This window comes from Nycticebus coucang, chromosome 21 (genome assembly GCF_027406575.1).
Source record: "Nycticebus coucang isolate mNycCou1 chromosome 21, mNycCou1.pri, whole genome shotgun sequence".
NCBI classification, from domain to species: Eukaryota; Metazoa; Chordata; class Mammalia; order Primates; family Lorisidae; genus Nycticebus; species Nycticebus coucang.
In genome coordinates, this window is record NC_069800.1 from 18009516 (window position 1) to 18026432 (window position 16917).

Here is a 16917-nt window from a genome sequence, read left to right on the forward strand (position 1 = left end):
GCCAAACAACAATGACAGCTGCAACCAAAAAATAGCCAGGCGTTGTGGCAGGTGCCTGTAGTCCCAACTACTTGGGAGGTGGAGGCAGGAGACTCGCTTGAGCCCAGGAGTTGGAGGTTTCTGTGAGCTGTGATGCCACAGCACTCTACCCAGGGCGACAGCTTGAGGCTCTGGCTCAAAAAAAAAAAAAATTGACTTCCTACACGGATTTTACAACCCACTAATGGATGTAACCTAAATTTGAAAAATACTGTCGTTCATAATTTGTGTATGATTTATATGCTAATTATAAATCGTTCATGCATATTTACTAAAGCAGGCTTTTTAGACCTCTCTTCAGCAACTTTTTATTATTTGCCCTTAAAAATGGATGAAAGTGTTTTCATGTAAGATACAGCACATCCCACATAATTTCTGGAAGGTAATGTTTTATTGTTGAGCCTCCTAATTTACAACATGTCTTTTGAAATTGACTTATAAAATTTTGTCACAGGGAGTAACAACATTAACCTGATGAATTATTATTCGCTTATCTTCATTTTTTAAAATAAATGGCTATAAATAACTGTCTCTTGCATTAGGATCAGGGTCTCATAAAAACATTGCTAGCTTAACATATTTTGGTATTAATACTGATGCAAAAAATGAAATAGAGACCAAATATTTATATATAGCATTATATATATTTTTATATACTATATACTCATATCAAAACTGGCCATTTCTATTAAGAAGCTGATAATTTATTTTTTAATTTCATAAATTCTACCACACCTGTGAAAATATGGACAACTATTTTATATTTTTGCTGCTATATAAGACTTTTAATGTTTGTACAGAGAGCTGCAAAATTACAGAAATGACGTCATGGGAATCAATGAACATTTTCACCTGAATTTTCACTGGCTTTTTTCTTTAGCCAGAATCATCTTGATATTCTCTGAATATTCTTTTAGCAATGAATGTGGTGTCTGTTTCTTTAATAAATACACATACACACATTTTAGGTATATGTGTGTATATATGTTTATACAAGTGTATATTTATATATACACACACGTATACACACATATATATGGTCTACGTGTGTGTATACATTTCTGTGTGCACTTATCCACACATGCACACATAATGTCCTTTGGTTTATTTTCAGACCATTAATGTGAAATGAATTGTCAATGATTTCCATTTATTTTTTCTTTAAATCTAGACTGATTTAAAAAGACCTTTGCAACAAGTAATAAATTTCTTTTAAAAAATCATATTATTACATTTCAAAGCATGATATCGAGAAGGTTACAAGATGTTAGAAGAAGACAAATTCATGCCAATATGAGGGTGAAAAGAAAGAAAATGGGGTTTTCAGAGCTCCCTCTTCACGTGGCCACCTTCAGGCAATGGAACTCCATGCTCTTAGGACGCTGGTCAAGTAAGGGAGCTCCAGGCTAAGCCACATGCTCCCATGGGAGGGAGGGATGGAGCCAGGACTTGTTGAGAACAAACCATTTCTGGGGAAAGGGCTTCCTTTGGGATTGGACATGAGAGGCCAATCCCTGGGCAGCTGAACAACGTGACAGCAGGTCACTTTGATTAATGACTATTTGGGCATGAAATGGTGTCTTTGGGGGTTGACACCTGTAACCTTTGGGTTGCATGTGAAATGTTCTGGATTGCTCAGTTGCCAAGATGGTGACTATGTGCTTTCCTAACAGAGGTCTTCTCTAGCCTCCTTCGGGCCTCCAGACACTCTGGAACGAGTCGGCATGGCCCCCTCTTGGCAAAGAGACTCCGTGTGAATGGAGGTCCATGCGAAGTTGGACATTTGTATCTAGAAACATGCTCCCTTCATCAACTTCATCTGCCTTGTCCCAAACAGCAACGAAATCACAACGCGAGGGAGTTAGATATTACTCTCAAATTATATTTTTTGGAAATTCTAGCCCAAGTATATGTGAGTACAGCTTTCAAAAAAAAAATGTACTCACCTCACTTCTCACTTAGATCAAGAGGATGAAGACCCCAAATGACTTAGGAAAGGGGATGTTCCTGTTTGAGAAACCAGTAAGCTACCCTTCACCAGACATGTCAGACTTGCTTTAATTGTTTTCTTTTGGATAGCTGCGTAGGGAGCCCCAGAAAATTGGGGTTGAGATGAACTCCATACAAACTGACAGAAATCTGGGCTGCGCTAGCTTATTTTCACCATGACTCCGAGCAGCAGCTGGTTAAAGGACCTTGATATTGGTGGTGAAAGGTCCAGTGCTCATATTTTTTGAATCTCTTTTTCCCAATCAATAACTAGGGCTTTCTGTGGATGGCCCTTTACGATTATACCACCTTACTCTAGTCCCTGACAAATCTCACTAAACTCAAAACATTCTTCCCCCATTTACGGCATGTCTTGTGCTTTAGGAGACACACACAGCTCACCCTCTGTCCCCAGCTTTGATTTTCTCTTACATGTAACAGCTCCTCAGTTGAGACCATGGACAGACAATTTCGGAGTGGCCATGTGTGGCTCTTTTTAAACACATTCTTCTCTCTTCTCAGAAATAGGAATTTGAGGGGAAGGTTGTCCCAGTTTTGTTTGCAGGATTATCAACCATTTGAATGACAGAAATAAAGACCTTTGAGTCACACGCAGGACAGAGATGTTGGTGTGAACACTGTATTTGGGGCATAGAATTAAAAAGATTGCTTCCATTGTAATGAAAATAATCATTGACAGTGAGCGAAGCTTCGGATGGAGAAGACAGGATTGCTCGCGTGGGTGACAGTAATCGCTAGGTGCCTGCCAGGAACATGGAGCGAGGACAGAGGCAGAGGCGGGAGGGAGGGTGGCAGGGAGGTGGGTTTGTGGCACTAGTTCTCTCTCAGGATGCTTTTCAGGCTTCTCTCCACGGCTTCGTCCAGCTCTTCCTCCAGCTCTTCCTTCTTGGACATGGCCAGCTTGGACTGGTAATCCCTCACCACCTGGTCGATGTAGGGGGCGCTCTGCGTGCCGTGCAGCATCAGGGTCCACTCCTTCAGCACGCCCTTCTGGGCAGCACTGCCCACAAAGCCCAGCTCCAGGGTCCAGGTTCCCCGGGCATCTTCCCCCCACGTGTGTGTGGTCATGAAAGGCCACTTGTCAAAGCCCACCTTGGAGTCATCATCCCTTGGCCGCCGGCTCAGCAAGATGGACTTGGTACCCATGGGGGAAGTCATGTTGATGTTCAGGTCTCCCCTCCTGGTGGCGTTGACTGTGATGACAGCTTGGACGTGCTCCAGGTAGCGGACGAAGTTTTCCTTGCCCTCGCATGCGTCCGTCGTGAGGGTCAGCACCAACTTGCCAGTGGGTGGTATTTTCCTGAGGGTACAGGGAGGAGGAGATAGGGTAAGCGATGGGGGCTGCATCCGACGAGGGGTTTTGAAAGCAGCTTTGGGTAGCAGAAAGAGGGGGGCTTTGAGGATAATCAGACAGACCTGTGCCAACCCCCTCACACTGAGTGTCTTGAGTTCTCCTGCAGCTGGAGCCCCCACACACCCTGACCGCCTCCCACCACAGGCACCAACATCTCCCAGCTTTTCCCTGGAGCTGCCACCTACCCCCCAGCCCCCACCTTATTCCCTGCCCTGGCACCATGGGGGCTTGCTCCAACTGTGTGCAGGGGAATCCAAAGGATTTAATCTGTCAGGGGAAACGCCCCCACCAATGACTGACAGGATGCGGTAGATAAATATGCCTTGGTGTCCCTTTTTCTCAGAGGCACAATTCAGTGTCCCCAGGAGGATTGAGCCTTGCTGCCCCAGTGACCACTTGTTTGTTAAAACCTTCGTTACTGGCTTTCCCCCCACTTCCCTGTCTCACACTTCCGCATTTGTATTTCCTGGGACCATCTCCCAAAAGACTGTCAGCACCCAACTCCTGTTTCAGGGTGGACTTTGGGGGCAGGACCTCATAATGACTTTCTTTTAGAGTCCGAGGTGACTTGGTAAATAGAAGTGACTGCTAATATGATTTTTATTACTAAAATTTAAAAGAGTTGACATTGGGTAAATTCATTCAAGTGGAAGACAGTCCTATGAAGGGTCAGCGGACTTTGGGGGTCTCTTTGGCCACAGAGTTGGGGCCCCACGGGGGCTGATCCTAAGCATCCCCTAAGCCATCTCTCCTTACGATTTCCTTTCTGGAGACGTTCTTCTGCAAACGGGAGAAGCTCAGAGGTTCTTGCACTAGAAAGAAACTACCTTTGAGGATTTCATGGTATAATGGGAAGACCACAGACTTTGGGAAACCTATTTGGATGAGAATTCTGTCTCTGCGCTTACTGCTCAAGAGAGCTTGGGCAAAGTATTTAAGTACTTGACGTTTCACTGTCATTGTTGGGGGTTCTTGTGAGGTTAATTAGGACCATGAATGAAGACACCAAAGCACAATGCCTGGCACACGGTAACAGGCTCCCTTCCCTGGCCCACTGCCTGTGCTAATATCCCACCCCCACATGGCTTTTATTTTGGAGCATAAACTGGTGGGGTTTTTTTGTTTTTGTTTTTTGAGACAGTGTCTCACTATGTCACCCTGGGTAGAGTGCTGTGGTATCACAACTCACAGCAACCTCAAACTCTCGGGCTTAAGTGATTCTCTTGCCTCAGCCTCCTGAGTAGCTGGGACTACAGGCGCCCACCACAATGCCTGCTTATTTTTTGGTTGTAGTTGTCGTTGTTTGGCAGGCCCGGGCTGGGTTCAAACCCACCAGCTCTTGTGTATTTGGCTGGCGCTCCAGCCACGGAGCTACAGGCTCCGAGCCAACTGGTGGTTATTTTTAAAGACACATACAAAAAGATACCAGCTACAAAAAGATACCGGCTGCACACCCAGCTTGGTTCTGCATTGCCCTTGGCATAACCAAGGTCATGACCCAGCTTGGTGAAGATTACGCTGTAGGTCATTCATAAAGGCAATACTTTTCCGAGGAAATTTACCAGGAGTGCTGTGGGCCCCGCCTGGGCAACACATGCTGAGTGATGTATGGGGCACCCATTCTTGTGAAGACCCAGTGGTGGGTGGGAGTAGTGGTCTTTCTGTTCCCAGGCTCTGGGGAAATTATCCAATTTGGAGAAGAGCAGGCATTAAGCCAACCTTGGAGGTCAGGGCATGGAGGGTCATGAGTCGATCCCTCAAAGAAGATACTGTTTATTCAGAAAGGGTCAGAAACATAACAGGTGAGTTGATAAATTATTTAAGAATTTCTCAGGCTACAGCCCACAGAGGGACAGCTGTGTGTGTGTGTAGGGGGGGCATAAAGAATCTCAGACTACATGGGTCTAGCTGTGGGCAAGCATTTGAACAGCCTGAGCCTCATTTTCCTTACCTGTACAATGGGGCTATTAATTCTATTCTTACCCGGGAGAGTTGCTGTGAAGATAAAATACTACATATATGTGTATACACTCTGGAATGTCCAGAACCTCAGGGTATGAGGGAAATGGCACATTCTCCTTTGGAGTTTCCATGCAGAGAGGCAGGCAGGTACAGAAAGGGGGCTTCCCTTCTGGAGTTGAGCCAGAGCGGCTTCAAAACTCTCTGCAAAGCACGTATGGGGGTAACAGAGAACGGCAACAGGAAGAGAGAGCCCTGCTCTGAGTTCTGTGTTGAATGTGCAGGCCTGGACTGGAGGATTCCCATCCTGTGTTCAGGCCTTCTTGAAACATTCAAGAAGGAAATTTACAAGCCAACAACTGGAGGCCGTTACTTTGAATATAAGCATTCTAGACATTATAAAACACCACTCACTGATAATTTGTCCAGCGCAACGGTCACATTACCCTCCTTGTCTCCTGGCTCCTTCCTGCCCATACTGAATCCCTCCCTTCCTTCCAATTCCTCCTGAAAAGCTCACCCTCTATAAAACACTTGTACTGAAGCCCCCTTCTCAGGCTCTGCTTCCAGGCAAACCAACTAAAACAGTTGTTATCTGTCTCTAGAGAATAGCTATTATAAATGAATAGCCGCGTCCCTCTGCACAGCCTCTGAGGCCTGTTGACTAGATTTGTGCCACTGTGTACAGAATATGGGTCTCATTCAATCCTAAGAAATAGCCTCATTGACAGAACAAGGAGGGCTGGTGAGTCCTGCCCCTGTCTGTGTTAGACTCTGCAGCTGCTGTCCCGGGAACCCCACAGGGAATAGGTACAAAGACAAAGGGAGGGGCAGTGACAGCTGACAGAGGAGACCAGGACATGGGCCATGCCTCGCCCAGTCTAGGGCTCTCACTTAATGAGCGCTGTGCATTTGTGAGACAGGGAGAGATGGAGGGAGGCTGAGAAAAATACTAGAATTTTACCATGCACCTTGGGAAGCTGAAAAACAGGTTAAAATGGGAACAGACACACTAGTGTTAAGTATCTCAAAGGTTCTAGAAGCCTTGGACACTGGGGAGTGTGCAGAGGTCACAGGCCATGGCAAATACCCCTGGGGAGTCTGGTTGTGCAGGAACTGCCCACCAGGACCACTCCCCAGATCCCTGCCCTGCCTGTGAACTGCTTACTGTGTGGCGCTGGGTCCCCTGAGAGAAGACAGATACAACTGGACTCTTCTGGGAATGTCAAGTTACTAAGAAATTAAATTAAAAGCCTGCTATGAATTCCAGAGTCTGCAAGTGTGGCAGGAAAGAACACCATTCCCTCCTCTCAGAGGTAAGGTTTTTGGTGGAAGTCAGAGCATTTGGGGGAGAGGCGCAGGGACGATACTGGCCAGGAGTGTCTCACTGACTTCTGGTTTTGCTCACTTGTATTTTCTGATTTTCCTGCAGTGACCATATATTGCTGTTATAAGAAGAAAAATGATCTTATTCTTATTTTAAAGGGAAAAGGAGATACATGCTTAGGGATTTACTGCCCTGGCTGGAAGAGGCGTCAGGGGCAGGCCATAAGGTGGGAGGGGCTTTCTTTGGGGCAATTATCTAACAGTCAATTTATAAGAAGGTTAAAACAGGTGATGGTTGTTTGTGGAACTAAATGACGCTCTGCAGAGATACTTTAAATCAGTGATTTTTCAACTGGCCTGCCGTGAGAGGATCTTAGGTGTGCCTCAAACATTTTAAAGATCATTACATTATTTTCAAAAGAAGTTCAAAGCATAGTAAGTAGATTCTTTTTCTTACTTTTTTTTTTGTCAACACAATTTATGATGTGCAAGTTTAACTATAGATTCAAGTGTGCTGTGAGATAAAAAAAAAAAAAAAAGGTTGAAAAACACTGTTTTAAATAGTTACATGGTGTTAGTTCCAGGCCATGTTCTGGAACTTACTGGCTGCAGAAAAGGAGGCATGAACCAAGAGGTTTAAGAGCTCCTCTCTGACCTTTCAGAAATGATATACAAAAGTCTATAAAAGGCACACTTAGGGACTTGGGGCAGCTTGTAACTTAATTTTATTGCATATCATTGCAAGGGTTCAATTGCCCAGTGCCTAGAAACGGGTGTTGCTTTCTGGGACACTCTGGGGAACGCTGTTTGTATTATGAATCCTCAACTGTCTGATAGTTATGAAGCTGTGGTTGTTTTGCTGGAACAATCACAGTAGCAATAATAATAGCCACTCTTTCTTGAGTGCTTAAAATGCCTGCTTATGTGGCAGTCACGTGAGAACATGAAGCAGGTGGCTGTTGTGAGGTGGAACCAGGCCAGGTGGGCACAGACTCACACGGGAAGACATGGCAGCTTGGGAGGACTGGTCCACTCCCAAGTGACCCAGCTGGCTCCAGACAGCACGCCTTCACCATTTGCTGCCTTGCTGCTTCTGGTGCTTATACCAGGGTTTGACATTTATTTCCCAGTTCACTTACAATTCAGAGTGGGATCACACGTTTTGCCACAGCGTTAAAGGAGAGAAGTGAGCAGTCTCTTTGGGGTGCAGAGGGCTGGGGGCAGCCTGGGCTGGGGTGGAGGGGTGGTCACTCTGTGCTGGCTAAGTGGCAAGCCCTGTTGGCTCTGCTTGCCCTGTGTGGCTGGGACAGCTGTTCATAGCCAGTTGTATTTTTCCTTCTGATTTTAGCTGAGCACCCTTTACCATCTCTCTTGATCAAGTCTCTTTAGAAAATTGCTTTTCAAATTGATTCTTTCTCTAGGAAGATTAAAGCTGAGGAAATCCACAAACCTGATAATTGCCACTCACTGCCCCTGGGAGCTGTCTGCAGTGCAGCTGTGCACGTCCTAGGACTTGGCAGTTGCCAAGGCTATTGATCCCTCTACCCCAGCCCCCTGGAAGCATGCTTCATGGCAATTGGGCTGCCTCTGCTGAGCTGCACAGCCAGCCCTAGGGTTGCCCACCAACCCCCGTCCAGTCTCCGAGCTCGCCAACCAATGTACCTGCCCTAGACCTGACACACTTGCATCTGAGAATAAGTTCAGGTGTGGGGGTGGACAAGAGACTCGTGGACACTGAGCAGACAGAGAGCCCTTCCAACCAGGGTGGGGCCCCCGCTCTGAGTTTGCTGGTCCTGTTGCTATCATTTAGACGCTTTTCTGGTGCTCAGGTGACACTGGCTAAATGCATTCATTCCCTCATTCATTCAGAAAATACTTCTCACGTGTCTGCTAAGTGGCTGGCTCTGTTCTAGGTGCTGGGGACACACCCGTGAACATGGCAGACAAGCCCCTCTTCTTGTAGAGGGCTCGCCTGAGTCATGCTGATTAGCTGTCTGGTTCCCTTTCATTGAAACATTGCACTGATCTTGGATAAGGCCCTTTGCTAGCTGTGAGAAGTTGGGATAGCACATCTCTAGGCCTCAGATTCCTAGAAAGATGGACTTGGACAGCCTTCTTTCCAGAGCTCCTCTGGCTCCAGATCCCACATTTATGTGGATCATGACAGAATGCTGAGCATGTTCAAACATGCGGAGAGAAACCGCTGCTCATCTCAGCGTCTGCCCTTGTTCTCTCTCTCCTTCCCTCCCATGGTGCTCCGGTTTGGTGCTATCTCGGAAAAGAAGGTCTTTTATCAACACGTACCTTCAGGCAGAGGGCCACAGTGTGTTCCAAGCTGATGTTTCCCTAAATACAGCGCTGCTGACACCTTTCTGTTAATTGTGAATTGTGAATGTAGCCATGCAATTAAGTGTGGGTGTGGCTCTAATTGCACTGACTGTGAGGGTCGATGGGGCCCCGCCCACTGCTGGCAGAGTGCAAAGGTACCCACAGGGTACGTCTTTCCCTCTTTGCAATAAGGGGCGATCTTGCAGGCTCCAGGGTCTGGTAGAGTGGGTAGGACAGCGGAGTTGTTGGGTCTGTGAAGCAGGGCCACTGACTTTGTCTTTCTAAGCCTGCTCCCTCACCTGCAAATTGAGACTGGGATGCCCACCTCCTGGGATGAAATGAGATGGTGGGAGGAAGGTGCTAGACCATTCACCATCCAAGAGAATTTCTTAGTAGCACTTCTCAGTAGCATCCTCCCAGGGCCACCCTTGGGGCTCTGGGCTGCTGGTACCTTGATGCCACTAGCTACATGTGGCTGTTTACATTTAAATTAATTAGAATGAAATCAAACAGAAACTTTAGTCCCTCAGTCACAGTCATCTCATTTCTAGCACTCAATAGCCACAAGCTGCTGTATTGGATGGATAGTGAGGGCGTAGAACATTTTCACTGCCACAGAAAGTCTCTGTCCTTCCAAATTTCTCAAGAAATTATTCTGGGCCAGGCAAGGTAGCTCAGCTCTGTCATCCCAGCACTCTCAGAAGCCAAGGAGGGAGAATCGCTTGAGCTTAAGAGTTTGAGATCAGCTTGAGCAAGAGCCAGACCCTGTCTTTACTAAAAATAGAAAACTTATCCGGGTGTGGTGGTGGCACCTGTAGTCCCAACTACTCGGAAGGCTGAGACAGAAGGATTACTTGAACCCAGGAGTTTGAGGTTGCTGTGAGCTAGGCTAATGCCAAAACACTCTAGCCTGGACAAAAGAGCGATACTCAAAAAAAAAAAAAAAAAAAAAAGAGAGAGAGAGAAATTATTCTGAACTCTAACAAGGGAAACAGAGTCATCAATGGCCACTTAACATTGACTTTGGGTATGGTTAGTAATGGTGAGCAGAGTGTAGTCTTAAACCCCCCCAGTCTCATCTCTCTGTTCAGTCACTCCCAAGAGATATCACAGACTCTGGTAGTGACAGGGCCTTAAGAACAGCAGTTGTGGGAAGACACCTACCAGGTGGGTGTTTCAGAGTCTCTAGAGGAGTGTTTATTGGAAAAAGTCCCCCAGGCCTCCTCTCCTACAGCAGATCATTGAGATGCCACCTGTGTGGAGTCCGAGTGTCTGGGATCAAATCCCAGTTCAGCTGCTCAGTAGCTGGGTGACCTTTTCCCAGCCTGTCCTCATCTGTGATGACACTGCAGAGCTCATAGCAGGGCTGCTCTAATACAGGGCCTAATGGAGGGCCTGAGGATGCAGTAGAAGCCAATGACGGCCTGATAAAATCATGGCCTGGTTCATGGGAAAAACCATGCAGCCTTGTAGTCATCCACCTGCTAGGAGTTCAGTAAGTACACAACAGGGATGGTCACCCATTGGAACAGCTCATCCATAGGAGGATGCCTGCCCAGGATAGATGCTAGCCCATGGATGACACCTATGGGACGATGCTCACCCATAGAAGCTTGCCTTGGGAGGATGGTGGCCTGTGGGAGCAGGTGCACCCAAGGGTGCAGGTTTGGCAATTTGAGAATCAGGTAATTATTTCATCAGAATTTCTAGGCGATCATTATGTGTCCTTTTTCACAAGTGTGAACTAGGAGTGTTTAAAGTTACAGATGAGAGGGAGAGGCAAAGTTACATTTATTAAGTGCCTGCTGTGTGCCAACTTTACTCTTGAGTGTTGCCAAAATCTCCAGAGTCATTACCTCCACTTTTCTGATGAGGAAAGAGGTAAGAGCCTCTTATTTGGGGGCCTATTAGGAAAGAATTCATCATTAATTCTACATCTTAATTTTCACTAACCCATAATGGAAACTTAGCTTATCTTCCAATTATGAATGGATGCCAAAAAAGCAGAGTGGCATTAGTCCTTCCTCAGACTTTGTCATCAAAGAGCCTGGAGACTTTCAGATTCCATTACCCTTATTCCTTGGGTCCTACAGTAGCATTTTGGTTGCCATCATTGCTCTGAAATGATCTCAGCCATTAGATTTGCCACTAGAGCTTTTTACTTAATGTGTTGATAAAAAGGGCATATATTATGGAATAATAAAGTTGTTTTTAAAAACACTTGTAACTGGTGTTTAATACACATATAATTGGCCTCCTTCATTATCCTATGTATTTTATATAATGAATTTTAAAACATGTTATACTGAGATGGGGTTCAGAGATTTCACCTTCCTGACAAAGGAGGACAGGGCAGAAGAGTTGAGGATGCTAAAATAGAGGGTCAGAGAGGGCAGAAGGCTTGTCTAAGTTGGGGCAGTCAGGATGTGAATTCAGGGTTGGGTAGCTCACTGCAAAGCTGCAGAGAGTCTAGGACTGGAGGAAAATGCAGAGCAGGGTAGATTCTGAGGAGGGCTCAGCTCAGACTCGGTGAGACGAGGCTAGGGCAGGGAGGTTTCACCACTGTTTAAATGACATAAGCCACAGAGGTGTATTCTCACAGTGGAAGACTGTGCAGCAGTGAGAATGAAGGAGCTACTCTAATGAGGTAACTCGGTGCATCTCTCAGATCTAATGTGGAGTAAAAGAAACTGGATGCTAAAGCCATATCCTGTGATTCTACTTAAAGTCCAAGAACTGGCAAAACTGATCTAAGGGGACAGGAATAAAAGCAGCAGTTGTCCACGACAGGGTGTGCGCAGAAACTGGATGGGCCACCAGGAATCTTTCTGGGTTGATGGAATAGTCCATCACTTGTTTGGGATTTATGAAAACTCAAATAATACACTTACGTTCTCTGTATTTCATGGCATATAAATAATACCTTGATGAGAATAATGATAAGAATTGCTATCTCCATCTTACTGAGGGGCCAGTGAGGATAGAGAGAAATTTAAATAGAGAAGAATCCTATTGATCAATCCATTCGTCATGACTGGGAAGCCGGAAGGGGATTAGGTGGCCTTGGACAACCCAGTGGTTTCTGTGTGGGGCATCCCCCGCTCAGATCCTTCCAAGTGTCAGCAGTCCACCTCAGTCAGAATCCAACCAAGTCCCTACATTGCCCCACAAACAGAATGAACAAATAAATTGTGCTATAGTCCCACATCGGAGGGACTAGTCCTGCCATGAGAATAAACCACAAGTACACACTAAACATGGTTGAATCTCACAAACATAATTCTGAGCAAAAGAATCTAAATATAAAGAGAACATGGTGTACAATTCCACTCCTGTTGAGTGTAGAATAGGCAAAACCAGCCAGGGAGTTAGAAGTAAGAAGAGTGGCTCCCCCAGAAGGCGATGATGATGGCAGGGACACAGGGGACCCATCCAGGTATTAGTCAGGTTCTGATCACTGACCTGGGTGCTGGCTGCACTGGTTGATTTGTGCACTTAAAAATAATGGCATCAGCCCTGAGACAGTTAAGGCTCATACCCAAAAGCAGAGGCTCTGAGGTACAGAGTTGTGTTCTATGTAAATAGCACCCCATGGAGTTGTGCAACGGGCTCTACAGCTCTGCCTGAGAGCTGGTTGCCACGGATCCAATCCAGCACATGCTCTTGACATGGATAGAGATCCATGGAGGGACTAGTCCCCCTATCCATGGACAGGGATATTGTTGCAGTGCCATGGTGCCATCTCATGTGACATGCAGCAGAAGGACCCCTGCCCCCACTTACTCAGGATCCTGCACGGAGCCTCCCACACAGTGGAATCTCTCAGGCACGGTTTTCCAGTCTTTGGCCATTTTCACCATGGCGCCTGCGTCAAGGACCCCGTAGCCAAAGAGGTGATTAAACTCCAGGCCGACCCCATTCCTCCGCCACTGATGGACCTCATCATGAAGCTGGTTCCGTTTGGAGGTGAGCACAGTCAGATGCTGCATGTCTCGCCAGGTCAGGCCCAGGCTGGACACGGGAGGTGGAGAGCAGAGGGCGGACGAGAGAGGGAGAGAGACAAGATGTCTGAGATCAATAACACCCAGGTCACAGCCCCCTTGTAAGGTTTTGGAACACCTATGAACCCCTGATTCAGGGAAGGAGGGGTTCATGCACTAATGGAACCATCAGATATGTCAATTTAAAAAGCAAATCTTTCTTTCTTTTTTTTTTTTTGAGACAGCGCCTCAAGCTATCGCCTGGGTAGAGTGCCATGGCATCACAGCTCACAGCAACCTCCAATTCCCAGGCTTAAGTGATTATCTTGCCTCAGCCTCCCACGTAGCTTGGACTACAGGTGCCCTCCACAATGCCCAGCTATTTTTTTTTTTTTGATTATAGTTGTCGTTGTTTGGCAGGCCTGGGCTGGATTCAAACCCACCAGCTCTGGTGTATGTAGCTGGTGCCTTAGCCACTTGAGCTACAGGGGCCAAGCCAAAATCTTTCTTTCTTAACTTAAATAAATGTATTTCAAAAGGGCATTCTAACATGCTCCCTGGAATGGCTAAAATGAAAAAAGACTGACAATACAAACTGTTGACAAAGACAAGGAGCAACTAGAACTCATGTACTTTGCTGATGAGTGTGTAAATGATTATTGTACTTTGCTGATGAGTGTGTAAATGATTGTTGCACTTTTCTGGTGAGAGTGTAAATGATTGCAACCACCTTGGAAAACTGACTGTATCATCTAAGGTTATCCATATGCCTAAGCTATGGCCCAGAAATTCCATTCTTAGGTGTGTACCTGTTCCCCAGACATATGTACTAGAATGCTCATAGCCCCAAATGCCCATCCACAATAGAATGAATAAATTAATTGAGGTGTAACTTATGAGTATGGGATACTATACAGGGATGAAAATGAATGGACTATAGCTGTCCTAAATGATATGGACTATAGTTGTAAACTCTTAGCTACAGTGTTGACCTAAAGAAGCCAAACAGAAAAGAGAATATACTATATAACTCTGTTTGTTTGAGGCATAAAATTAGGAACTACTAATCTATACTGTTAGAAGTCAGAGTAGTGGTTATTCTTGGGGGGTAGTGACTGGAAGGGGGCATAAGGAAGCTTCTGGGGGCTGGCTGTGCTGTTTCTTGGTCTGGGTGCTGGATACATGGGTATGTTCCATTGTTGAAAATGAGGCTATTAGTTCTTCAAGGATACAGAAAATATCTGTAGCATATTTATACCCCAAGTGCCCAGGATAAGCCTTGGCATACTCTTCAGTGAATAAACTAGTCTGTCTGTTATAACTTTTTTGAAACTAGTATCTATTACTATTCATTGTCTGTGTTTTTCAAACAGTAGGCTGTGGCTTGTTTGTGGGCTAGGAAATAAGCTTATTGTACCCAATAAAGTCATCTACCCAAGCTACATGTGAGAATCTCCCAGTGGGGGGTGTTTAAAAACTCACTGCTCACCCCTCATCCCAGACCAAGTAAATCAGAATCACTGGGCTTAAGACTGAGGCCTTGGAAACTGCTAACTCTTTCCAGATGATTCCAGCGGACAGCCACAATTGAGAGCCAGAGATTTTATAGGTGGCACTATTATAACAAAGTGAATGGACTAGAACAAAAAAGAACAAACGTGTACACTGTGTGTAAAGTCGGAAACTATTCTTCATGAAATGTTGGGTGTGTGCTGGGCTGCAGTGCAAAATTTATTACTCAGAAACTTGGCAAAACCCTGCACTACGATTCTTTTTAGAAGTCAATTCAAAAGATAGCAACAGAATAACTTATTTCAGCTCATGCAAAGTTCATTGGTTTTCAGATTTGAATCAGAGTCAAGAGCTCTAATGGTCTTGAAATTCAGACCTTCTTCTTTTAAGGAGAAAGTTCCAAGGAAGGTCAATGCTTATTTAGGAGATTCAGAACATGTTATGGACACATGGTCCCTCAGGACTGAAAAGAATGGTGTGAAAGTTCCTGATGTTGATTATGGCCAAAAGCTCAGTGTTTTTGCTGGGATGTGATTCTGTATTTATTAATTTTAGAAGTGTTGACAAATGAGGAGCTAAGTGATCTGAGGGCAGGCTGACAGGTTTCTCATTTCTCATTTTTGGCATGAAAATGTGCTGTGCTTCCCAATGCCTGGAGGAGGACTCCCTCAAATGTCTCTCCACAGATTGGTTCTCATGGGGTCTGGGAGTGAGGAGTGGAGAGGGGAGGAGAGAGCAAGTGTCAGAACAAGGAACTTCTCACTTCTGAGGTAAATTGAAGCATAGTCATACCGTGATGTACTTGAGCTTGTGACATTGCTGGACCAACTATTAGCATATGTTTAAAAAGTAAAACTGGGGAGGCACCTGTGGCTCAAAGGGGGGGGGCACTGGCCCCATATGCCGGAGGTGGTGGGTTCAAACCCAGCCCCGGCTGAAAACTGAAAAAAAAAAAAAAAAAAAAGTAAAACTGGGTCCTTGCTAATTCCTCCTTCTGAGCAATTTCAGAACTGACAGAATATACTATTGTGTAAAATAGCTATTTGGTCAACCTGCTTTAAGCTTTACTCCAACTTAGTAGCTCGAGAATCACAGGTGCTAGTTATTAAATAATAAAAAAAATTTACGGAGAATCTAAGTGGTAAAGGTCACTGTGACATGTTCTTCCCTTTTCTCAATGTTTTTTTTTGAGACAGAGTCTCACTTTGTCACCCTTGGTAGACTACTGTGGCGTCGCAGCTCACAGAAACCTCAAATTCTTGGGCTTGAGCGATTCTTTTGCCTCAGCCTCCCAAGTAGCAGAGACTACAGGCACCCGCCACAACACCCGGCTATTTTTTGGTTGCAGTTGTCTTTGTTGTTTAGCAGGCCCAGGCCGGTCTTGAACTCTCCAGCTTCAGTGTATGTGGCCGGCACCCTACTCACTGAGCCACAGGCGCTGAGCCCCCTGTTCTCAAATGTTTTATATGATAGTCAGGAAAACAAGACACAGACATGTGAAAAGGATCTGCACAATGACGTGATTCCACGGACGTCATTGCGTACCCACCGCGTCCAGGCACTGTGCTAATTCCGGGCATGTCCTAGGGGCGTCCCTGCCCTCACAGAGCCTCATGGGGCAGATGGACAACTCAGTATTGAAAAAGGAAGGGCTGTCATGATAGGGAGAGCTTAGGATGCTGAGGCAGTCATCAGTAGAGCTCCGTGTTATCCCAGTCAGGGGGTTCTCACTGTGGTCCTCAAGCCCCCATGTTAGAACCACTTGAGTACTAGTGAAATAGGTGGATTCCTAGCACTCCTAAATCAATATCTTGAAGGTCATGGGCCTGAGAATTCACATTTAAGATGACTCTCCAAATGATTTTTCTGCATAGTGATGTTTGTGAACATTGGTCTAAGATAGTGACAGAGGTTTTGATTCCACAGACTCATTAAGCATCTGGTATTTTCAGCATGTGGTCTAGCGTGAGTAAACCTGGTCCAGAAGCGTCTCCTTTACTTCTTGAACAGTGCTGGGAGTGCTTATGAAAAATGCAGTTTTCCAGGCACTCCCCCAGAGATTCTGGCTTTGGATTTGAGGTGGGCTCGGGTATCTATGTTTTTAATAAGCACTCCAGGGATTCTGATTATCAGGAAATTTGAGAAACTCTGATGTAGAGAGCAGCTGGGATCTCTTAGGAAGTGGCTAACTATAAACCTGACTTCTGACGGAACGGATTGGTGTCTCCTGTTGGTGAGGATTTTCCCTCACTGTTCTCTTTCAGAGCACATACTTCCATTTACAGCATCAAGTTCCCCTGAATCCAATTAACATTTTCCTCCTAATTATCAAGGCACAAAGGGAATTTAAGGCGAGCAAATGCATCTTTAGAGAAGTTGAAAACTGAAATGTTTTAAAGACGTTGCAGT

General features: G+C 45.6%; 1 protein-coding gene across 1 annotated transcript in view; it reads right to left on the minus strand.

Annotated features, from left to right (window-relative positions):
* Positions 1–800: 800 nt before the first annotated feature.
* The window catches only part of PCSK2 (proprotein convertase subtilisin/kexin type 2), a 280892-nt gene continuing 264775 nt past the window's right edge, over positions 801–16917 (minus strand). Inside the window, exons 11-12 of the mRNA XM_053574440.1 lie at positions 12800–13027; positions 801–3349 (exon numbers count right to left, since the gene is read on the minus strand). Of these exons, the coding sequence (XP_053430415.1) occupies positions 2863–3349; positions 12800–13027 (715 nt within the window). The 3' untranslated portion in view covers positions 801–2862. The remainder of the gene's footprint in view (positions 3350–12799; positions 13028–16917) is intronic.